General features: G+C 39.1%; 1 protein-coding gene across 1 annotated transcript in view; it reads left to right on the plus strand.

Annotated features, from left to right (window-relative positions):
* Positions 1-322: 322 nt before the first annotated feature.
* The window catches only part of LOC137589113 (voltage-dependent calcium channel subunit alpha-2/delta-1-like), a 69,945-nt gene continuing 49,310 nt past the window's right edge, over positions 323-20,957 (plus strand). The window contains exons 1-3 of the mRNA XM_068306599.1: positions 323-631; positions 13,938-14,019; positions 15,266-15,382. Coding sequence (XP_068162700.1) covers positions 540-631; positions 13,938-14,019; positions 15,266-15,382 — 291 coding nt within the window. The 5' untranslated portion in view covers positions 323-539. The remainder of the gene's footprint in view (positions 632-13,937; positions 14,020-15,265; positions 15,383-20,957) is intronic.

Consider the following 20,957-nt stretch of genomic DNA (forward strand, 5'->3'; position numbering starts at 1 on the left):
CTCAGATCTACAGAGCGGAACAGAAACACGTTCGGAAAACATTCAATTTCAATAAAAAAATCATCTAAACGCTCCCACTTTTAAACCCAGGTTCATGCATTCAACAGTGCAAAACTCACTAAATGACGTTCAATATGTTGTTGTTGTGCGGACTGGCACCGCTCTGCCGGCCGGGCTGGAGATCTCCGTGCGCCCTCCCCTTTTCTCCTTTTATTTTTTGACACACGCCGTAGATCTGCTCTAATATCCTATCACAGTTTGAGACACTGCACGCTCACTCACACACTCACACACATACACACACACACACACACACATACACAACCAAAAAAAGCACACTCCCCAACTACACTGGTGGGGGGGATACAGATACCAGACGAGATTTGTTTCCAAACGCGCACCGATGGCGGTGTGAGGCGTTTTGCCTGAGAAGTACGCACAGCACTGTGGATTTGTGAACCCCTCTTTGTTTTTGTTTTTTTGGGGTTTTTTTTTTTTGTGTGCATCTTCTTCCTGCTTGGATCCCGGTTTGAGGAGAAATGAACAAAGCTATGGATTACCCAGTCTGCTTACTTTTACTCCTGTCAACCATTTCGACTGTGTCGGCAGAACAATTTCCAACAGCGCAGATGTGAGTACAGCTCCAGAACAGCCTGTTGGCTTCAGAAAGTCGAGGATGATGTGCTGTGGAGCAGGGATGACAGCCTAGATTTCTCAGTTAAAATGTGCAATTAAAGATAAATAAATGCGGTATTTTCTTTCTTTTAAGAAAGACATTTTTAAATTATTTTTAGACTGGTTTATTCGCAGTTGGTGGAACATTATCCTAGAAGTCCCAGCATAAGCAGAAAGCGCCTCCTTCTAGCCGGCTGATGATGATGGCACATTACTTGGGATATAACTTTACCTCGTGAAACATGATCTCTAAAGCTGCTTTCCATTGGTTCCCAGCTTGCAGCCCAGTGACAGGATGGGGGAATGAATCATAGTGTGAACTGGCCTGAATGTCATGTAGCCAAAACTTTTTTTTCTGAAGCACCCCCCCACACACAGACAGCAAAAACACGTTTAATGCTGCAGAAGATTATTGAGGGTAAACTTGATTTAGTCTTACATGACAGTCGATGCTGGGGCAGAGCACTCCATAGAGCAGATGCACTTGTTGTCTGGATGGCGTCATAAAAATGAAATAGATTAAATCAGTTTAATGGGGGTGTGTGTAATCTTTCAAGTACAAATGGAGAAAATAATAGGAATATATGGTAATGTTTAAACTGATTCAGACAACAACAAAAAAACTACACATAAAGGTCACAACCTTCTCTGGAAACAAATCAGTTTATCAGCTGGAAATGATTGGAAAGGTTAAATATATATATATATATATATATATATATATATATATATATATATATATATATATATATATATATGGTTGGCACAATATTTACATTTGCATGCTACACTGACAAATTTAGCAGATATTTTTAAACACAGAGGAATATCGTTCCCAATTTAAACCAACACGTAGGTGGGCGATCCTGCTCCTCACACTCTAATCAACAGGTTTACGATATTCCAAATGGTTCTAACGGAGGTAGGGCAGAACAATTCTGAATGCTACCCAAGTTTGGGCCTGGTGAGCGATGATGAGCCACGATGGCACTCAGCCTAATGGCTGAGTACAATGATGTCAGACTAGCAGAGTGACCTGCCCACTCCCAATATTTCATGGGCACTAAGTGGATTGATCTGCGGGTTGTGTACATGATGTTCACACAGGCTTGGCAATCTGCAGACCCACTTCCACTGGCATGGTTGAGTTTCTGAGTAGATCTGACATGTGAGCAGGGCAGACAATAATGACATCTGCAGATTGGGCAGAAAATGTTAGAATTTTGTTGAAAGGACAATTTAAAAAAACAAAACAAAGAAACTAATAGTCTTTGTTTTCACGTGCATGTCATATCCATTACTGATGATGACAAATCCCCTCTCCTGAGGACAAAACCAAACAACAAATCCTCCCATCCTCACTAAGCCCCTGTGTTTAAACCCGGATGATCTTACGCTCAGTGAACCCTTGGTGGTGATGATGATCTTGAGTGACAAGTTTCAAGTTGACTCCTGAAGGTGAAAGTCACAGAGCAAAACAGGGATACTAGAAGGGCTGGGAATGCAGAGACTGACCAGTCTGTTCTGCTCCAGGAAACCCAGGAACACCAAAGGTCTTCAGTAGATCAGTGTTTTGTGACTAAAAACAGACCGTGTACGCCTCGTTCTTTCAAACTGTCCTCCCCACCTCCCTGTCTCATGGCTTCATGTGTGACTGTATCTGTGGGCTCCATCTCTAACCTCGCATGCCAGCATCTGTCTGCTTCAGATCTTCATGTCCCCTATCTCCGGCCCTCCCTCCATCCTTCCATCCCTTCTCACTCTCTTCCTCATCACATTCCCTTTTAGTCATGTTCATTCTCCGTCCGTCTCCCTTTCTATCCGGCTCCCTATGTATCTCTTTATCTCTCCCTCTTTTTTTTTTTTTTTGTTGCCTGGGGGCAGATGATTAACATCATTGAATCTGAAATGCAAAGTCTGATGTCATAAACTGCGCCCCAGAGATCTTGGCGCCAGCTAGCACACTGGGAGATCCGAGGCGACGGATGGAAAAGATGGAGATGGAGAGACATAAAGAAAATCCAGACTTCTTGGCCTTCACCATAATATTTGCCGAGAGACGTTTTTGCCACATGAAATCCACATGCATGCTTGTCTGCATTTTCACCCTCACACTCAAAAACAAAAGAAATCGTTGTCAGTGTGTGGAATTCATCCATTCAGCCCAAGACACGACCATATGCCTCTTTCTTGGCTTTGGCCTTAGCCACCAAAAAGACATATTTTATCTTCATCCTCCCATTTCCACATTTCCTGTCACCCTCTGCTCCACTTCTCCTAAACTCGCTGGCTTTTTTTTAGGCTAACTAGATTTCATGCTCAACCAGCTAAAGAGCTGCACTTCTTGCGTTTGCGGCCTCGTCTCTGGCGATCAGAGGGTATAATACGACGAGGCACTTCATCCGACCGAAACCAACATGGGTTTGTAAGCAGGGATAGTGTAAAAATATCTAAGCTGTGAGTTCTAAACAAACAGGTTACAGTCTTGGAGGGAAGACAAGGCATTACAGATTTGCATGAACTTTTGAAATAATGTGAGCATTTCTTGATATTCTATTGGTTGTCTCGCAATTTCATGGTGAAGATATGCAGAATCAGTTTTTGAATCTAATCCAAGTGTAAGAAATGAGTGCATTAGCCGAATTTATTCAACAGCTAAGATCCTCCTGCCTTCAGAGCCACATTTATAGAATAAATATGCGAGTAGTATTGATCCAGTTAGCATGTTGCTTTAGGTATTTAATAGGTTTCGTCCTTTTTTTAAGGCATTGAGAAAATCTTCGAATAACATTATGATATTATTTATTATCATAACTTTCTTTGATAATTTCATGAATTCAGTGTCATTTCCATTGTGGCAGTGGAGTTTTTAGACTCAAGTTTCGCTTGATGTCTTTGTTACTGTCTTGACTATTTTTCAATTCCCAATCAGTTAAAAGTTGTCTTCCACGATTGAATTTTTTTGCTTTTGCATGAATTTATGCCACAATCGCAATTTCCAATTTCCTGGTCTTTTATTGTGTGTCTGCATTTCCTTTCTTTTAAACAAATGAAGTTGTATTCATATTATGTAAGGAAAAAGCTGAAGGCATTATTGTGTCTCGACTGAATTGCGGGGCATTGCTGACATTTCTTGCTTTAGGAGAGCTGCACAGATTCAAAAAGTCGCATCATATATTTTCGAGGAATGAAAGAAAAAAAGGAAAGTGGAGTTAATAATTTCTATTTTGCTTGTAATTCACTGACAGATCTAACTTGGATCATGACCCTGATCATACCAGGAGGTTTGAAGATGATACATCTAACAGATGGAAATGACTCCTTTGAGATTCCCACATATTGGCATAAAGGAGTTGCTAGCAGGTGTACAATCACACTTTTCCAGATAAACCTATCCTTGTCTCCGCCTTTTTCTCCCACTTACTCTCCGTTGCTCTCGTCTCAACAGTGGTTATATTTAGGCATGTCTCTGTCTTTGGAGACAGAACTTCAACTCAGACAGGTTGAGATGCAGGACAGGGGGTGTAATACGACCCCTTGCTTATGTGTGGCCTCTGCATGTTGGTTTAGTTTCTGGTTTAAGTTTTCTCCTCTGTAGTTCCTCGGTAAAAAAAAAAAAAAAAAAAAAAAAAAGCCCTCGTCCCTCTGTGAAAATAAAATTTGGGAGTAACGACGTAACTCCGGTGCTGTATTACTTCCCCACAGTTCTTTGGAACATGGAATAACCCAAGAATTTTCCATTGCAGAGTTTCCCAGGCAATCTTGGGAATAGTTAACAGCTGTTCAGTTGGGAGGCCTGTCCAATACAGGAAGTACAGTACATCTGCACACTGTAACATAAAGCACAGGCTGTGCTGTAAATCAGGCATGCGTTACTCCTTCCATATTTTAATTTTTACCCTTTATAAGCGTTTTTTTACAATCTTGAATGGCATTGAGAGATTGCAGAAATAATCAAACATAAAGTACAATTAAATAATGGGAAATACATAGAGGCAAAACTGAGTCAACTATACAGAGGAGAAAGAATTAGAGAGATTGGAAGAATGAATGTTTAAAATCAACCTCACATGTTATGGGAAGTCCTTCTATGTGTTAATTCATGTCTTTAATTTTCATTAATAAGTTTGTGTAGGTTGAGAAAATACAACAGTTAGATTCTGAGGAAAACTTCTTTTTATAACTTGTTGATTGAACCAGAAGTATCCTGTTCAGTTTCATACAAGACATAAGAATATGACCGTTTGATTAATCGACAGAACTTTGATTCAAGATAGAGGACGTTTTCATGTCTCCAAACATACATCCAATCATTTGCAGTCTTATTAGTGCTAGAAAGTGATGCATCTTCTGAAAAATAAATGTGAAAATAGATCGAATGAATAAAAGGATGAACAAATCAATAAAGAGAAAAATAGAAATACATAAATAAATATAGACAGAAGAAATTTGATTTAATATAATTTGATGATCTAAGTTAATTTCTTTTTCAAAAATACCTTTTCTATGTTGTTTTTCTCTCTACTGTATATTCCTTGGGGGTGAGGGGACATATTTGGTAAAATATTCCAAATCCATGTTTTTAAATCTTTATTTTGTAATACCGATTGAAACCGCTTAACTTGGAGAGTAATGCTCAAATGTCCATCTAATCTAAACCACACTTTGTAGTGAAGCTGGAAGTGTTTAAAGTATCTCCAATGAGACGTCACAAGTCCATTTGAGGGGTAATATTTTGAAAGAGAGAGAAGTGTGGTGTCACGGTGACCTACAGTGACCTCTCTGGAGCTCCTTAATGGAGCTGTGCAGGAGCAGAACGCCAGACTTCACTGGGCTATACCTGCTGGGTGCTGTGTGTAGGAGGATCTATGCTCTGTACAGCACTACAGTAGTAGTAGCTTCTGCAGGCTTCTGAGTTCATATTAATTGGATGTTTTGGCCACGGGGGCTCTCCAATTTCCCTATCTATATTCATGGTCTCAGTGCTTTTTGTGACATAAGCATGGAGAGCAAGAGTGTCCAAAAAGTGTGAAGGTGGCATGGGTTAGGAAGATCTAGTCATTTGGGCGGTGTTGAAAATGACGTTTAGCAGAGGGACAGGCAGCTGGAGGGATGAAGGTGGAGGAAAATAGTCCAATTTCCTTTTGTGCCTCTTCATCGCAGGTCTGTCTTTGGGGATAACCCCACAGATTTTGACCCAAATTCACCATAATAGACAAAATTGCACTGCCAAATTGCATGTACGGAATATTAATTTACTTTCTAAGTCTGCCCTTGTGCTGGAATCTCCCCCTGCAGATATGATCGCTCCGAAGTGAGTGCGAACACTTGCAAGTGTCACAACAATTCTGTTTCCTCTGGTATAATATGTCGAGACACCTGCTGGGCGAGGTGATACAATGGGAGCTGTTACTTCTGTCAGGACATATATGCTGCTTTGCCGTGGAGAGTGTGTGTGTGAGGGAGACGGGTGAGGCAAGTCAGTCCCAACAAGCAAGGGGAGGATGTGGAGTCCAGGGGTGTGAGGTCAATCATGGGGGCAAAGGTAGGAAGGGAATGCGACACGCTGTTCACCGGTGGGGGCTCCTGTTTGCCGGTTGGACAGGTTGAGCGTGGATCTGAGACAACCGGATGGCCTGGCTTGACTTCTGTGAAACTGTGAAAATGCATTCCCTGAAACAGAAGATATTCAGTTATTTATTTTGTGAAGGGATGAACAAAGTCATCCATTTCTTCAAGACAGTGCATTCCTATAAGATCTCAAGATGCATCAAATAAAGCGTATGATATAATATGCTGAGCATGTCTTACATTTAATATATACCTGGATCTTTTTTCAGAGTTGCAGTGATGGAAAAGAAAGTTAAATCTCAAGGACATATTGTATTCTTTCCTTAATGCATCAGTTTATCACCTTCTTTATTGAATACACGAACGATGACCTGATTGGTCTGGTTAAACGTTTCTTCAATAATTTTTTTTTTCCCTAATAACATTATAACTGAGTCTATAAACGTTGAAGCCAAACCGCTGTTGTGTTTTACCAACAGTGAAATCAAGTACTCTATATTCAAATGACATTGACACTAAGCCAGCCAATTCTTGGCTCTTAGAAACTTTTTTTTTTTTTAAATTTCCTCTCGATAAATAACATGAACAAACATTTTTCAAAATGTGCTGCAATTCTAAGACATATCTAGACATAATACTGCTCTCAGACTAAAAATTCTAAATAACTGTATAGATATAGTGACAGATTGAATAGAATTCCTGAGTCATAACAAGACTTATTTCTGCTTTTCACCCCTTGTAAACATACCTATGGTATTTATGATATTTAGCTGAGGTAGAAATACTTTCACTTGTTGTATTTTCTAGAATAGATTCTCACAACAAACAGTCAATATAAAGTGGTTTGTTAGCTTTTTTTTTCTCTCAATAATTGACTACCGTAGTTAAATCAGCCTCATTTGAATCAGCTTCCTGTAATGCACACCTGCTCTATCGGTGCGTGACTCCCCATCAGTGCTACCCCATCATTCGGTAATGATCTCACACAATGTTTTGTCGGCTCTTCCCCAGCTGTAACACAACCTAACATAAGTGCTTGATGGAGTGTATAAAACACTGTTGACAAGACTTTACTTAAACACAGCTCTTGTAAAATGCAGAGAGGAAAACGGGTAGAAGGAATCATCACCAATCTTTTTTGCAGAGGAGGATAATGAGTCAATTACGGCGTTATTGACCTGAATATTGGAGAAGATATCATCACTCGTCTCCTTTTGTGAGCGGAGAGGAGGAGGGGTGATTTTTGAATTAACGTTGACAGAAAATATCATTGTATTAGGAGTGAAGTCATTAAATGTGTGGACTATGCTCTATGTAAATGAATTGAGGAGACGGAGTGTATATTTACCTTTCTTTAATAGATTGTTGGGTAAGAGCAGAAAAACTAGGAAGAGAATGGAAGGTCATAAAGGAGAAGATGAAAACTGTTGTCTTCCACAAAGCACATTTATTAGCTGTCCTCCAGTGGCTCTGTTGCATCCATTGTATCGTCCCTGTGTGTGTGTGTGTCTGTGTTTGTCTGCGTGTGTGTGCCCTCTCTGCATTCTGTACTGATGTCTGCCTTTTCTCTTCCTAAAAACAGATTAGAAACCCAAATCACTGCTATCAGATGAGGATTAAATGCTGGCAGCTGTGACTGCACAACAAGTAGACATAGGGAGGAAAATAAGAAAGAAAAGAGTAGTGTTTGTTGTTGGATCATGGTTTTGAGGGCATTAAGAGATGAAATGTGGATCTGCAGATTTGGTTCCAAGTGTACAAATATGCGTGTGTTTACAAGATGAGAGGGCACCGGAGTGGGAATACTGAGATTGGATGTTGAGCCCTGGATTCTCACAGGCACATGGGACGGACTTTTCTGGGATTTAAACTGGAATGATGTGGCTCCCTGCATTGCTGGATCAATTTTTGAAACTTTCACCCAATTGCTGGTGTTCATATGGTACCAGGAAGATATTCACAGAAGTTATGCAGCTATAAAAATGACAGGGGAACACATTTGAACCTCCACTGTTGAATGAAAATGCAAGGCCGAGGCTAATGTGCTCCTTGGATACATTTATTTCTCTTCTTTTGTTGATTAAAGTTGTGGCTGCATAAAATCTAAGTTTCCGTTTGGATGAGATTACTTGAAACAACTGCTGTCTGCTAACCAGAGAGACTTGGAAAAGTGTGTCATGACAAACCGTTATACTTTGACAGCTACAGGGTATTTACTTGAAGTTCCCTCTCTGCTTACTCTCCAGAAACAAAATGGAAATAGGCTTGGTATGAAAGTATAGACAGAAAAAGCTTTAAGGTAAAACTGTCTCTGCGTGAACTCCGTCTGGGTAACCATCTTTTAAAGATGGATTACGAACTTCTGTAAACCCCATGTGACAGCCCAACTGCAAGATTTTTATCTAAAATCTGAAAGGAGGGAAAAGTGGAAGCAAAGTATTCGTCAAGGACAGTTTGAGGCCAGATATAAAATAAAAAACTACAAAGTTTAAAGGGTCTTTTTCTCACATTCATTGTTGATTTCATTTCAATTCAAGGGAGCACAGCACGTATTTGGCTAAAAATGTATCATTGTACTGGAAATGTTCAAGATGTTAATTGCAGACCCTTTTCATTAATCCACAAACTTAATACCATGGAGTCGTATGTTTAAACACACTTTTTGGGGGGGTTTAAGAACTTTTCCATTCATCCAAAAAAATCTAAAAGTCAAATGTTTAATATAATCATATATTTTGCCATTTGCTTTTGCTTTAAAAGTAATTATTTGATCTTTCATCTTGTTGAAAGATAAAATCTGATTATGATGATGGAACAGGAAAGTAAAGACCATTTTAATGCATTATAACACCTCAATCTAAATGAGAGTTAAAATAGCCAGCCTTGTAATGAACTTGATTTATCCTTCAGTGTTAACGGTTTCTTAATTAATGGAACCCGAGGGATTTTAAGACGTATCATTTCTTGAGCAAGATGCTGCAGAATTGAAATGCTAAAACGGAGAACAAAGAGACACACGCAAACAGTGACACACAGCGTGGGTGAAGTGGTTAACGTGGTGAGAAGTAAAACAGCATTGTTCTCGTACTTAGTGACATCTCCACTCTGGGACTGCAGCCTCTTCTCCACTAGGATTTGACGGTCTGCTACACGTTGGCATAGCGAGGCTATTTGTTTTTCTACTAACGGACTTCAAGTCCTGTTTTTCTCTTTTCCAATTCTCTAACGTGTGGAAACAGTTATGTATGAGTCTCATGCATGTTATGCTGTCTGCCCAGAGGGCTAATTACATCCCGCTTCAAAGCAGGGATGTATTTTAATTGTCAGTGTTCGTCCGTTCGTCTGTCCGTTAGTCAGTCCACCAAATATCTTCGCAACCGTTGCAGATAGGACAATGAAACAAAAAGCACATTACCCAGGTGGCAAAGGGGATGAAAATGAGATGATGACCTACTGTAGGTCAAGGTCAAATTTCAACTTTTGTACACTCAGGAATCAGATAAGATAGAAAGATGAGGGAGAAGGCCAGTGTTAGTAAGGCCGTCGATCAAAGCACTGGCTTTGATCAATGAAAGTAGGTCAGACCATTACCTTTGAACTTTGACCTATGCAAGTCGGCCAGGGTGAAATTTTGAATTCAGGGGTGTTGTGGCATGTTTCAGTCTGTGTCTACCTTGGTTCGAGTTAGCTTTGTCTTTGTAACGAACCTGAAATGATTCCAAGCAGTAACTTATTCGTGCCAGTATTGTTATAACCTAGTGCTGCTCCTCATACTAATGTCATCATCTTTATTGCTCTCAATTTACAGCTCATGATCATTGTTATCTTGCAAAAAGTACAGCATGCAGACATTAGATCATTAGATATTTCTCAATATGAATGATACTAAGTTATATCAAGATGCACTACTCTTTATGATATACTCTCGTCATGTGATGAGTGTATTTATTTATTTTTTTCTTTAGGAAATTGTTGTTTCCCAGGCTGCTTTCCCTGTTAGCTGAATTCTGACCTCAGTTTATTGCTCTTTGGTGAACTTTCATTGCTGGAAACAGTTGACCTTTGCCTCTGGAAATGAAATTAATTTCATCTGTATTTCACTGGACCATAACAGTAAAGTCTTGGGCCATGAAGCTAAAACAAAGAGCCGTAAGTTGGTAAAAAAAAATACATGCTTGTTTGGGAAACAACAACAGTATCTTCTTAAATTTGTGTAAGGTGTATATTTTCTCATTATAGTAACAGAAAATATAACTGATCAGTAATACTTTTCCCTAAATAATTTTTCTGTTGGAAATTAGTTCAATGCAATTCCCTCAAATTAATGCAAATACTGTGTATATTAGATTTGTTAGGTTTACATTTACAGTAGGTGACAGGGTACTGTGCACTTTACTGGATGCCCCTCTTTTACCTTCTGAAAAACCCACCACTCTGGTTACAGACACTGAAATGCACCCCCCCCCCACACACACACACATTAGGCGTTCTTATCTGCTTTCTGACGTACATGTTGTATTTTCTCGTTAGTGATTTTTTTAAAGTGGTCTTTAGAGATATGTTGCTGTGCTCTCTATGGTAATATTGATACCGTTCTCCAGCACCTCATTTAATTTCACACCATTTGACTCACTGGCACATTTGTGCTGGTGACAAGGAAACAATGTGATTACATTTTAATGTCATCTTTTCAGCACAGGGCCATTATATCAGATGATCTGTTTGTGTAAACTCCAACCGAGTGTGTCTCCAACTCTTAAGGCAGTGACTCAGTGATGATCTGTGCAGCATGCGGCCTGAGTCACATTTCACTTTTGCAAACATGTTTAGATAGAGAGGTGTCATCAGAGCAGTCAAAGCCACTTTATGTTCTTGATGGCTTTATACGTACCTGAAGGCCTTTTTGCCGTAGCAAGTGGTCAAATGCAAGCCTCTCTGCTACTTCTGCAATATAGAGTGATATGGAGTGATCCTCAGATATAAAGTTTTAACGGTCAATTGTACCACTCTGAGGACTAAGAGACGGGATTATCTGATCTTATTGAGGTAATAACAACAGTGACGTTCACAACTTCCTGTTTAATCCATACAATGAACAATGGAGTGGGAGAGTGAAAGCCATCCAGTCCCAAAGGATTTCCTAATCATGTTGAATTTTGTGCCGGCACAGTTCCGGTGTACTAAATGCTGGTGAACTGAGTGAACTGGTTTTCTGTTTCCAGTCCCAAAAAGTACGTATTTCTACCATTTTCAATGGCTGAATAGTTCCTGAATGGTTGGAATAACAGATTTTTTAAAATATAGTCAATTAAAAAAGGAACTTTAGTGAGAAAAATATTTAGTGAGATGAAATATCAATGTATGGGAGCGCAAGTAATGCCATTTTAATACAGGGGAAAATAATTCAGCAGTACAGAATAGCTTCATGCAAAAATGTAAACAAAAAAAACACACAGATCATCTGTGTGAGACGTATGCCTAACATGAGGCTGATTTTCATGCCTTTAAAATTAATTTTTAAGTTACAAACTACTCCCAAATGTTGGAGGACAGATTTTCTGTCAGTAGATAGCACACTGTAAGTAAATGATATTAATGATTCAATGGGACAAGTGTGAGAGGAAAGAGGCTTGTAATGCCAGCAGGTCTCTCACTTGACTGAGCTTCACATGGCTCCTCTCATTTCCAGCCCTGCAGTCTAATTGCTGTATCCAAGTGGCTCTGCATGGCTCACCAGCCATTTTGGAGGCTTCCTTCCTTTCTACACCCCCCCCCCTCCCCTTCCAATTTCCCCAAGGAAGGGGGAGAGTAGGGGTGTGTGTGTGTGATGGAGTGACGGAATAAGAACTGAGCATGCGAGGCAATAATGATGCTAAGTTTTTTTTAAGTTTCATCGGACGTTTCCGGTCTTTCCATTAAAGAATAATTTCCGTATTTTTCATCCATCTAGAAACAAAAAGTAAACTCTCTCATCAGTTATGAGTAAGCCACACATCCTAATGTTTTGCAGGGAATGTATACTCCTAACAGATAAGAGCGAGGTGGTTATAAGTGAAAATGGCTGATCAGAACACTTTGTTGCCTTTCAGGTTGTACCCAAGAGATTTTATGAAATATAGATAGAGATTTTAGAGCTCCAGCTTTGAAGTAGGAACCATTTTGTTATAGTAAAATCTGACCTCCTGCACAATATGTTCTGCAGAAAAGTGTAGGAAAGAATCACTTTGAACCACAACTAGCAGGTTTAATATACAGTAAGGCATTGCAGAAATATATAAGGACTTGGTGAACCCGTGTGAAGGCAGGGGACAGCTAATGAACCTCAGCTCTTCTTTTATAGAACATGAACATCCACCCACATATGACACCTGTTGTGATGACTCACTCTTCATGCTTAAGGTCAGCTGGGTTTGTTTGAATAGGTCAGGTGCATAAAACTCCCAATATGCACCTGCTGGCTATGCTTGGTGGACCTTATCTTGTTCATAAGATGAAGTCATGCTGTAAGAGATTAATACGTCTACAACCTGATTAGAAAAAGCTCTGCTATACTCATCCTAAATTTCCTCTCAGCTGTCCCTGACAAGGCTATATATACCATGTGGCTGCTATGCTACCAATTTCCAGCATGAGCTCACCGTGCTCATGTTACACTGTATTTTTAAAAAAATAAGATAACATAGACCGGCTTCATATGTCAGTGGCCCCTCAGCTGCATGGAGGGTGAAGAGGTCAGTTCACACCATGGGGGAGAAAGGGTAATTTTCTTTATGGATTATGTCATGTATTTTTTATTGGTTGTTGTAAAGGAGCTGGGGCGTTGCAGGTTTACTTACAGTGAATTGTTTCCAGAGGTTCAGAACAGGGCCTGTGTAACAGAGTAAGGTGATGTTTTAGCATGTTATTTTTTTGTGTTAAACCAAATAGGAAGTTATTCATAAACTTAAAACTTTGCATCTAGGGTCTAGCTAAGCTGCTGACTGTGCTTTGTATTTGATGTACTGTATGTATTATATTAACAGAATAATACATGAAGAGAAAATTGACACTACGGTTGTGTAAAACAAGTTAATTACAACTGGGTAAAAAATAGCTGTGCAGTGCATGTGAGGTGTTCTACCCGGGTTGGGTTGCACCTGCTGCGTAAAGAGATTCATTGGTGTTTTTACAGTGAGGGGCTTCAACGGATATAGTTTCACACTCACCTCATGCAAACTTGTGCACATGCACATATAACCTGAAATTAACTAAAAGCAAAAGATTCCGTTGAAGTTGTGACTCCAGTGTTAATTTATTGCAGTTTAGACAGTAGTCACTGATCAAGAGCATAGGAGGTCAAATAGGTAGAACAAGCTACTGCTGTTAGCAGTAATGGCGAACTTTATGAAATGCAACAATCAAGGTTTTTTTTTTCCAAAGTAAATAAATTGCAAATGTGCTATGAGCCCAATAAGGTACTATAAAAATAAATTACAGCAAAACATTCACATGGCTAAACACAAGGCTTTCTATCCCTGGAATTATGCAGCTCATATTTTTGTGTATCGTGTAATTTGTCGTAGGTTATGTTATAATTTTGGCTGCATTCAAACTGAAAAAGATTAGAGAAGCTTAAGAAATATGATTAGACTACTTTTCATTAGCCTGAGAGGATCATTTAGCTAATTATTAATTTTTTTTTGTGTCCTCAGAATAAAGGAATGGGTGGACCAGATGCAAAATGAGTTGATCTCATTAACAGACACAGCCAGTGGAATGCAGAACCTAGTACAGGTAAGCATGACTGTCATACACAAACACACTCTGATTGAAGCTGATATTTTATTGTGTAACTAACATTTGAATTATCACATTTTGCTCAAGTTTATATAAGAGTAATAGTACATTATACATTGGAGTTTTTTTTCCCCCACAAAGAATAAGGTGTACGCATATAGCGTTAGCTTTCTTTGTTGTTAATTGACTTGAGGTTAAAGCTGATGACAACTCAGAGTAATGAGGAAAATAAGGAAACAAAGAGTCGCAGGAGTGTTCCGAAAAAGACAGATGGGATAATGATTCATCTTAAGCTGGTTAATTTGCTGTCGTACCTTGAAGTAATACCACTATAGCCCCCAAAACAAGTCAGTGAGAAGACATTGGAGGGAGTTGCCGGCTAAAACAGTTTCTCTTGTTAAGCAAAAAAAACAAAACACTGTGGATGTAGTCACTGGTTTCATAACCAGAAGAGTTTTTTTTTTTAACTTCAGTATGAATTTGAATAAAACCGATTCCACAAATTCACCATCGCAAGACGTTTCTCGTATGATGAACTCAGCAGCCACAATCTATCACCAGTCTATATATAGTATCTTCTCATTAGACTTAACACTGCATCATTTCATTCCACCAGACCAATATACTCCCTCAGATAAGATCAGTGTCACAACTATCTTTATGTGGTACTTTAATGCATACACATTCATGTATGTAACACTGCATCTGATAAAGTACGAAATGTGACAGTGTCTCAGGCACGTTATCCCTTCTCCCATCCGGACAAATCAACCACAGAAATCCTTATAAACCACATTTATTGTTTTATTTATTGATATTTTCATTTTTAAAGCATGAAAACAAATACATATCTGCAACTCAGTTTGAGGGTTTGAATGTTGGACAATAAATTTCCTCCAGGCAGGAAAGTGATCGGCTTCATTTGTGTTTTTTTTATTTTCTATAACACAAAACGTTCATGTTACATAACCTGAGATTGCAATTTAATCAGTTTCCTTTTTTTTTTCAATCATTATACCACTGATGTCCTTATTGACACTTAACTTTATGCCACATTTTTATTTTCTGAAGGTTATGTTCAAATATTATGCAAAATAATATTGTCTTAACATCGATGTTGTGCGATTATTGCATATCTTACCACACAACTTTAAATAGTCTAAATACTTTGCTGTTAATTTAAACTTTAAATTTTCACTTAAGTTTCTGATGACCTCTGACCCCTGCTGTTTATTCGTCCCAGATATATAACAAACACAGCCCTCACTTCACAGTCGAGACCAACAATGCACAGGAACTGGTGGCAACGGCTGCTGGGAATATAGAAAGATTACTGGCTAACCGCTCTGAAGCTCTTAAGGTGAGTGTGTCCTTACACAAGATTATCTCACTGCTAAGAAGATTGGTTATTGCTTCTTCTTTGTTATCGATATGATCCTTCAAATTGTGATTGTACTTGTTGGAGAAAATAACATAAAGAAATCAAATCCTGGTCTGTTTGTGAGATCAGGTTTATTACCTCTCTGAGCACAGAGCCAGAGGATATGCACTGAAACAGTCTGCTTCTCCTCATTTCATGTCAGAACAAACAGAGGAACACAACCACCGCTTCAGGCTGATGCGAGGCACTGATATAATATAAGCCTCCAGTGAGCTGATTTCATTCACTGTTACCACTCTGGGTAACTGCATGCAAACAAAATGATTAACAAAATTATTTTTGATGTATCATCTTTCTATTTGAAAACTGTATTTTTTCTTTAAAATGATGTTACATTCAACTCTTAGCAATCCTTTGTCATTCATCTGAATCATGATGACTGAATGCTCTTTTTTCGTAGCAGTCAGTTTTGTGGTGCAGCTCACGTGCTTTTTATTTACAAATTAATAAATAATTTTAGGTGACTCATAAAATATCTCATGCTATTTGCTCTACTGACATTATTGCACATATGGTAATAAGCTAATCGTATCAGAGCTGGTATAAACACATTATGGGGCTAATGTTCCCTTGAATTGGAAGGACAAATGCTTGGCCATTGATTTTAAACCATATATTTGTGGTCGGTTGAATGGCATTATCGCTTTCTGCTGCCTCAAAGTTAGCATTGCGTTATCAATACATCTGACCGCACAACATTTTAGGACCGGCACACCTGTTGGGAAATACAACTACTCACTGGTCATGAGGATGAAGGCATGCACCTCATCGTGGTTTGAACAGAAAAGCACCTGACCAACTGAATTAGGATCTCTGGGTGTTTCCAACCTCAATCAATCTGCCTCAGCGAGCCAGAAACATCCTATTAAAGCCAGACAGCCTGTTGCCATGGTTACATTCTCATTGATTACCCCATCAATCCAACTGAGCGTTTTGTTTTGCTCTCATTGCAATAATTGCCAGGGGATTAGGAACAATTAGCTTTTGTGTCGAGATCGCTCAGTGAATTGAGAATAGAGACACTAAACTGCACTTTAAACTCAATTTACTTTCTTTTACCTTCAGTATCTGTGGCGTGACTCATCTGCTTGTTAACAACAGTTGAGTCTGTTGATTTCTTGAAAGTATGAAACACGCAAAGGATGCAGTCAGACGTCATTTTGAAACTGAATGCCACACGACGATACTTTGTTCCTGTCTAAGAGTTTGCTTTTAGAAAGGCAACTGGTGTTCTGCATAATGACGTGGAGCTGAGCCAGCTTTATGGCGATCAATTGAAATAAGGGATCATAAATAGCTACTGCCTCCACTTAGCCGAATCACAAATTGAAATAGCGGTCGGGAAAGAACGGCTGCAGCATGTCTAATGTTCTTGACCTGACTTACGTAAATCTCATATTTCTCCAGTCTAGTTTCCTTCGATGCATAAAGCAACTTTCCAGCATCACCATCACCCTTGATCTTTTATTTCCCATCCTCATCTTTCTTCCCTTTCTTTCATCCCGGCCTCGTTTTCTCTGTCTGTGCCTCATTCCATTTGGACGACCTGATTACGCACAGCATGAACTGATCATGTAAGTGAGCCATTGTGTAAGAAGTTATAGCTTTCTCTCTTAGAGAAGAGGAGACACTGAATGGCCTGGTGTGTGTGAGGGAGAAATGATGATGAGTAGAGGGAGAGTGGTAAGAAGTCCATCAGTGCACTACACCACACTTCCCTCGAGGCAGCGCACAAAAGACTAGAAGCCCATTACAGATATCCTATCCATTATGATCTTCACCTCTTAGTAGTACAAATATCAACAGGCTGCACTCTCTTGTTTTTCATGCAGTTGCTGTTATGTGCTGTGGTACATATAAACAGGCTACACTTCCAGATGCATCACACTAAATTCTAGTTACTTTGTGATTAGAAACTGCTAATAGTATTTTTGTGAAGTCATTTTAGTATCTACTTATTGTATTACGCTGGCATTTTGTCATGAAACCCTGCTGAACCTCCGGCCATTATCTATAAACGCTTATCTTTTGAGATCCTGGGAACTGCAGCCTATCCTGGTTAACACTCACAGGGTACTTCATCACAGGCCAAACACCGTTCACGGTTGCATTCACACGACTGTTAATAAGTATAGCAAGTGGTGATGAGAAGGTAAATGCACCAACACGTATTCGGGTTTGATAGTGATAAAGCTGAAAGCATGATTTGTCTGCAAAGTCATGTTGAGAAGTTATTTTACTTTGAGTCGTTATTTTCTAAAAATATTGGGAAACATTTGACTGGACCCTAGCTACCACTGCTACTATGGTAAATCCAAATAAAAAAAAACTTTTGCTGGCTTCATATTGACTTTCTGGGGCATTATGCTTTCCCAGTAGTTTTTTTTTTACTAATAATACTGAACAAATGAAACCAAGTTGAAAAAGAGTCAAAACCAATTTTTATGGCATTGAGTACCACCCATCCATTCATCCATTTTTTTGTAATGGCTTATCCTGTGCAGTGTTTCAGATGAGCTGAGTTGTCCCTGAAATGAGCCAAATGGACACTGCCTCGCTGGCTGGTGGCCTCTCGCTATACACTAGAAAGACTACTCCCCACTGGCCACTTTTTTGCATGTGTTTATTTGTTTGTGTGTCTGTGTGTGTTTGCCAGCAACTGTCTAGAAATACAGTCCCATCAGAATAATGGCTGCTGTCATTAACTTAATCAGAGGCTGGTTCTGATTCGCTGTCTCTCAATCTGACATCTGCCTATCCTTGTCATCTCAATTCAATCGTTGCGTTTAGCGGCAGCGCTCCCTTGACATTCAATCTGTTAAATGCTGGCAGCTGCGGCTACTTAGATTTTTCATTTTCATTTATTTGTATACTCACAGGACATCTTAATCCATCCTGGGTTGTGTACAAGACATGTAGAAGTCTTAGAATTACAAATAAATGTACTTCTATGGCACTGAAATTCAGATTAAAGACATAAAAAAAAAGTTGTAACAGCAGGGATAAACGTTTATGTACATGTTACTGTACATTGTGTGGTACAATGGTAATGGTACTCTGGTTACTGATGTAGCCTCACTGCAAGACGTTTCAGAGTTCGAATCCTGACCTGTGTTCTTATTGAGAGGAGTTCCGGTCGCAGATTTTTTTGTCCAATTGCATGTTTCACGCCAAACTGTATGAGTTATGGGAAAGAAAATTGATTCGTACAGCTGTTGATCAATGACCTATGGATAACAACCTGACACTATGTGTTCCATTGTCTCTAATTTTCTGGCCAGTTGTCAGAATCTGCTGCAATTTATGTGGCAGATGTGTAACAAGAGACATACATGTTAATTTAGAAAACTCAATAGTTCTGCTGTCGATTCTGTTTCCAATCTATCACAGATGTCCTACAGGGGCAGAGATTTGTGTCAGCCATGTTTATGTGCTGTTGTTTAAATCTGCACTGGTAGTCTATTTAAGATAGATGGATAGTTTCTATAAGACACGCTTGTTTACTTCCTTTTCTCATTTTTCATGAAGCAGAATTAAATGCTCAGCGTATGTCTCCGGTATTCTTTTACTGCTTTCCCATCTGTCTCAGTCATTTTTAGTTAATGTTTCAAAGTGCTGGTGTTCCGACTGGGGAAATAACTGTTTCTAAAAACCTTGTGGGTGATTCAACTTACCTCTTACCTCAGGATGAGCCATGGTGCTCTGCATTCTGCACCCATTGTCGCTACAATGATTAGACAGGAATTCTTCTTGTACTTCAGATGAATCCTTTGAATGTCCCGTTGTCATACAGTAACTAATTATTTTAGTGTTTCAAAGGGGAGCTGAGACATATCTCCCAGATATCTGAGATACATCAGGAGATGAGCCAGATTCTTCAGGCTTCCACTGTCGTTGCTTAGTTTCAGGGCTCGCATGACTCTGATGGACAGGCAACGCAAACCAGGGATGTATCCTCTCACCTTTTAACATCCCTGAAATCCCTCTCCCTACCCCAGTTCTTTAGAAAGTCACATGTAGTTTGTCTGTTTTGTCTGTTTTCAATGTTTTCTTACATTCCATTTTTATTTTTTTTAGTCCCTTTCAACATTTCATTTTTCCAAATATCTCTTTTTCATTATTGAATAGAAAGAAATATCACCCATTAAAATGTAATGGTCTATCTGTCTCGCTTGTTATCTTTACTTTATATCTGTAATATCATGCTTTTAAATACATCTTACCATTTAAATTATTGCATGAATGCAAATACACTCCTGTAAGAACGCTAACAAAACACAGTAGAAGTCTCTGTCGGTAACTTTGTGTCTAATTGCTGTGAATTCATTATCCTCTCTGGTAATTTCCTGTCCGTATGCATGGTCAGGAAACTTGGCGTCTCCTGAAACACAAATTAAATTTAAAAAGGGATATTGTTTGCTGCTCTGTTTGAAAAGCAGTTTTCTCTGTGGAAAGCGGGAACATCTGCTTTTACGTTTCATTATAAGGAATTCTCTGTGTGCGTGTGTGTGTGTGTGTGTGTGTGTGTGTGTGTGTGTGTGTGTGTGTGTGTGTGTGTGATGCTTCAACGCTGCATCTGATCTTCTTCATCCACAATAGCGACAGATTTTCTCCTCAGAAAAGACTCCCAAGCCACCCGGATTCTTATTTTGCATACCAAACACCCACCGATCGTCTATCCGTCTGATTTCAGTCTGTTTTCCAGGATTGCATTCTCACCTCCTGGTCATCTAAGTATTAAATGGCATTAAAGGAGTAAATAATGGGTGATGATGCAGGTGGATTAGCGCCATGGGAGTTAGTTACTGTAAAATGAAAACACTGTTTCACTCTGAACTATCCAAGTCGTAATTATGTTTATTCAAGTTTTTTTTCCTTAATCCCTGTCACTGAACCTTAAAATCCCTGAAAACACAAAACTGTTAGATATGCAACCGTGCAAAAATGAAAAGACGTTGAGTTGTGTTGCGCATTACCAATTGTTTTACGTTTTTGTTTTTATTTCCCGATTTTTCTCCAAAACTGACAGATGAAAGATGCGCCTCCTCACCACACAGCTGCCTTGGTCTGTTTATCTGCTTTTACTCAGCTCCATCTGTTTGTGTGGTCATGACTCAGAACCTCTTTCCCTATGCTGCACTTTACTTGTTTCCATCATCCTCTCTGAGCTCACAGGCAGTGCGTCTCGCTGTAGAACTGAAGTTCCAGTACACATGTAGGTTAGGAATACACACGCGCACACACACACATACACGCATGCACACACATAGAAAGAGAAAGAGCATGCATAATATTGTTCATGATATTGATAATACCTGTCTTGACATCTCTTACCCACACTGCACTGAAAATGTTTTTAATTTCTTTTTTTTTAATTAAAATTTAAAAAAAAATTACCAGTTATATAAACTAACTCTTGTGTCATGTCAAGATTTTTAAAAAAAACAAAATATCCACAATTATTTCAAGCAATGTTTTTTCTTCTGTCTTGAAT

This window comes from Antennarius striatus, chromosome 22 (assembly GCF_040054535.1).
Source record: "Antennarius striatus isolate MH-2024 chromosome 22, ASM4005453v1, whole genome shotgun sequence".
NCBI lineage: Eukaryota > Metazoa > Chordata > Actinopteri > Lophiiformes > Antennariidae > Antennarius > Antennarius striatus.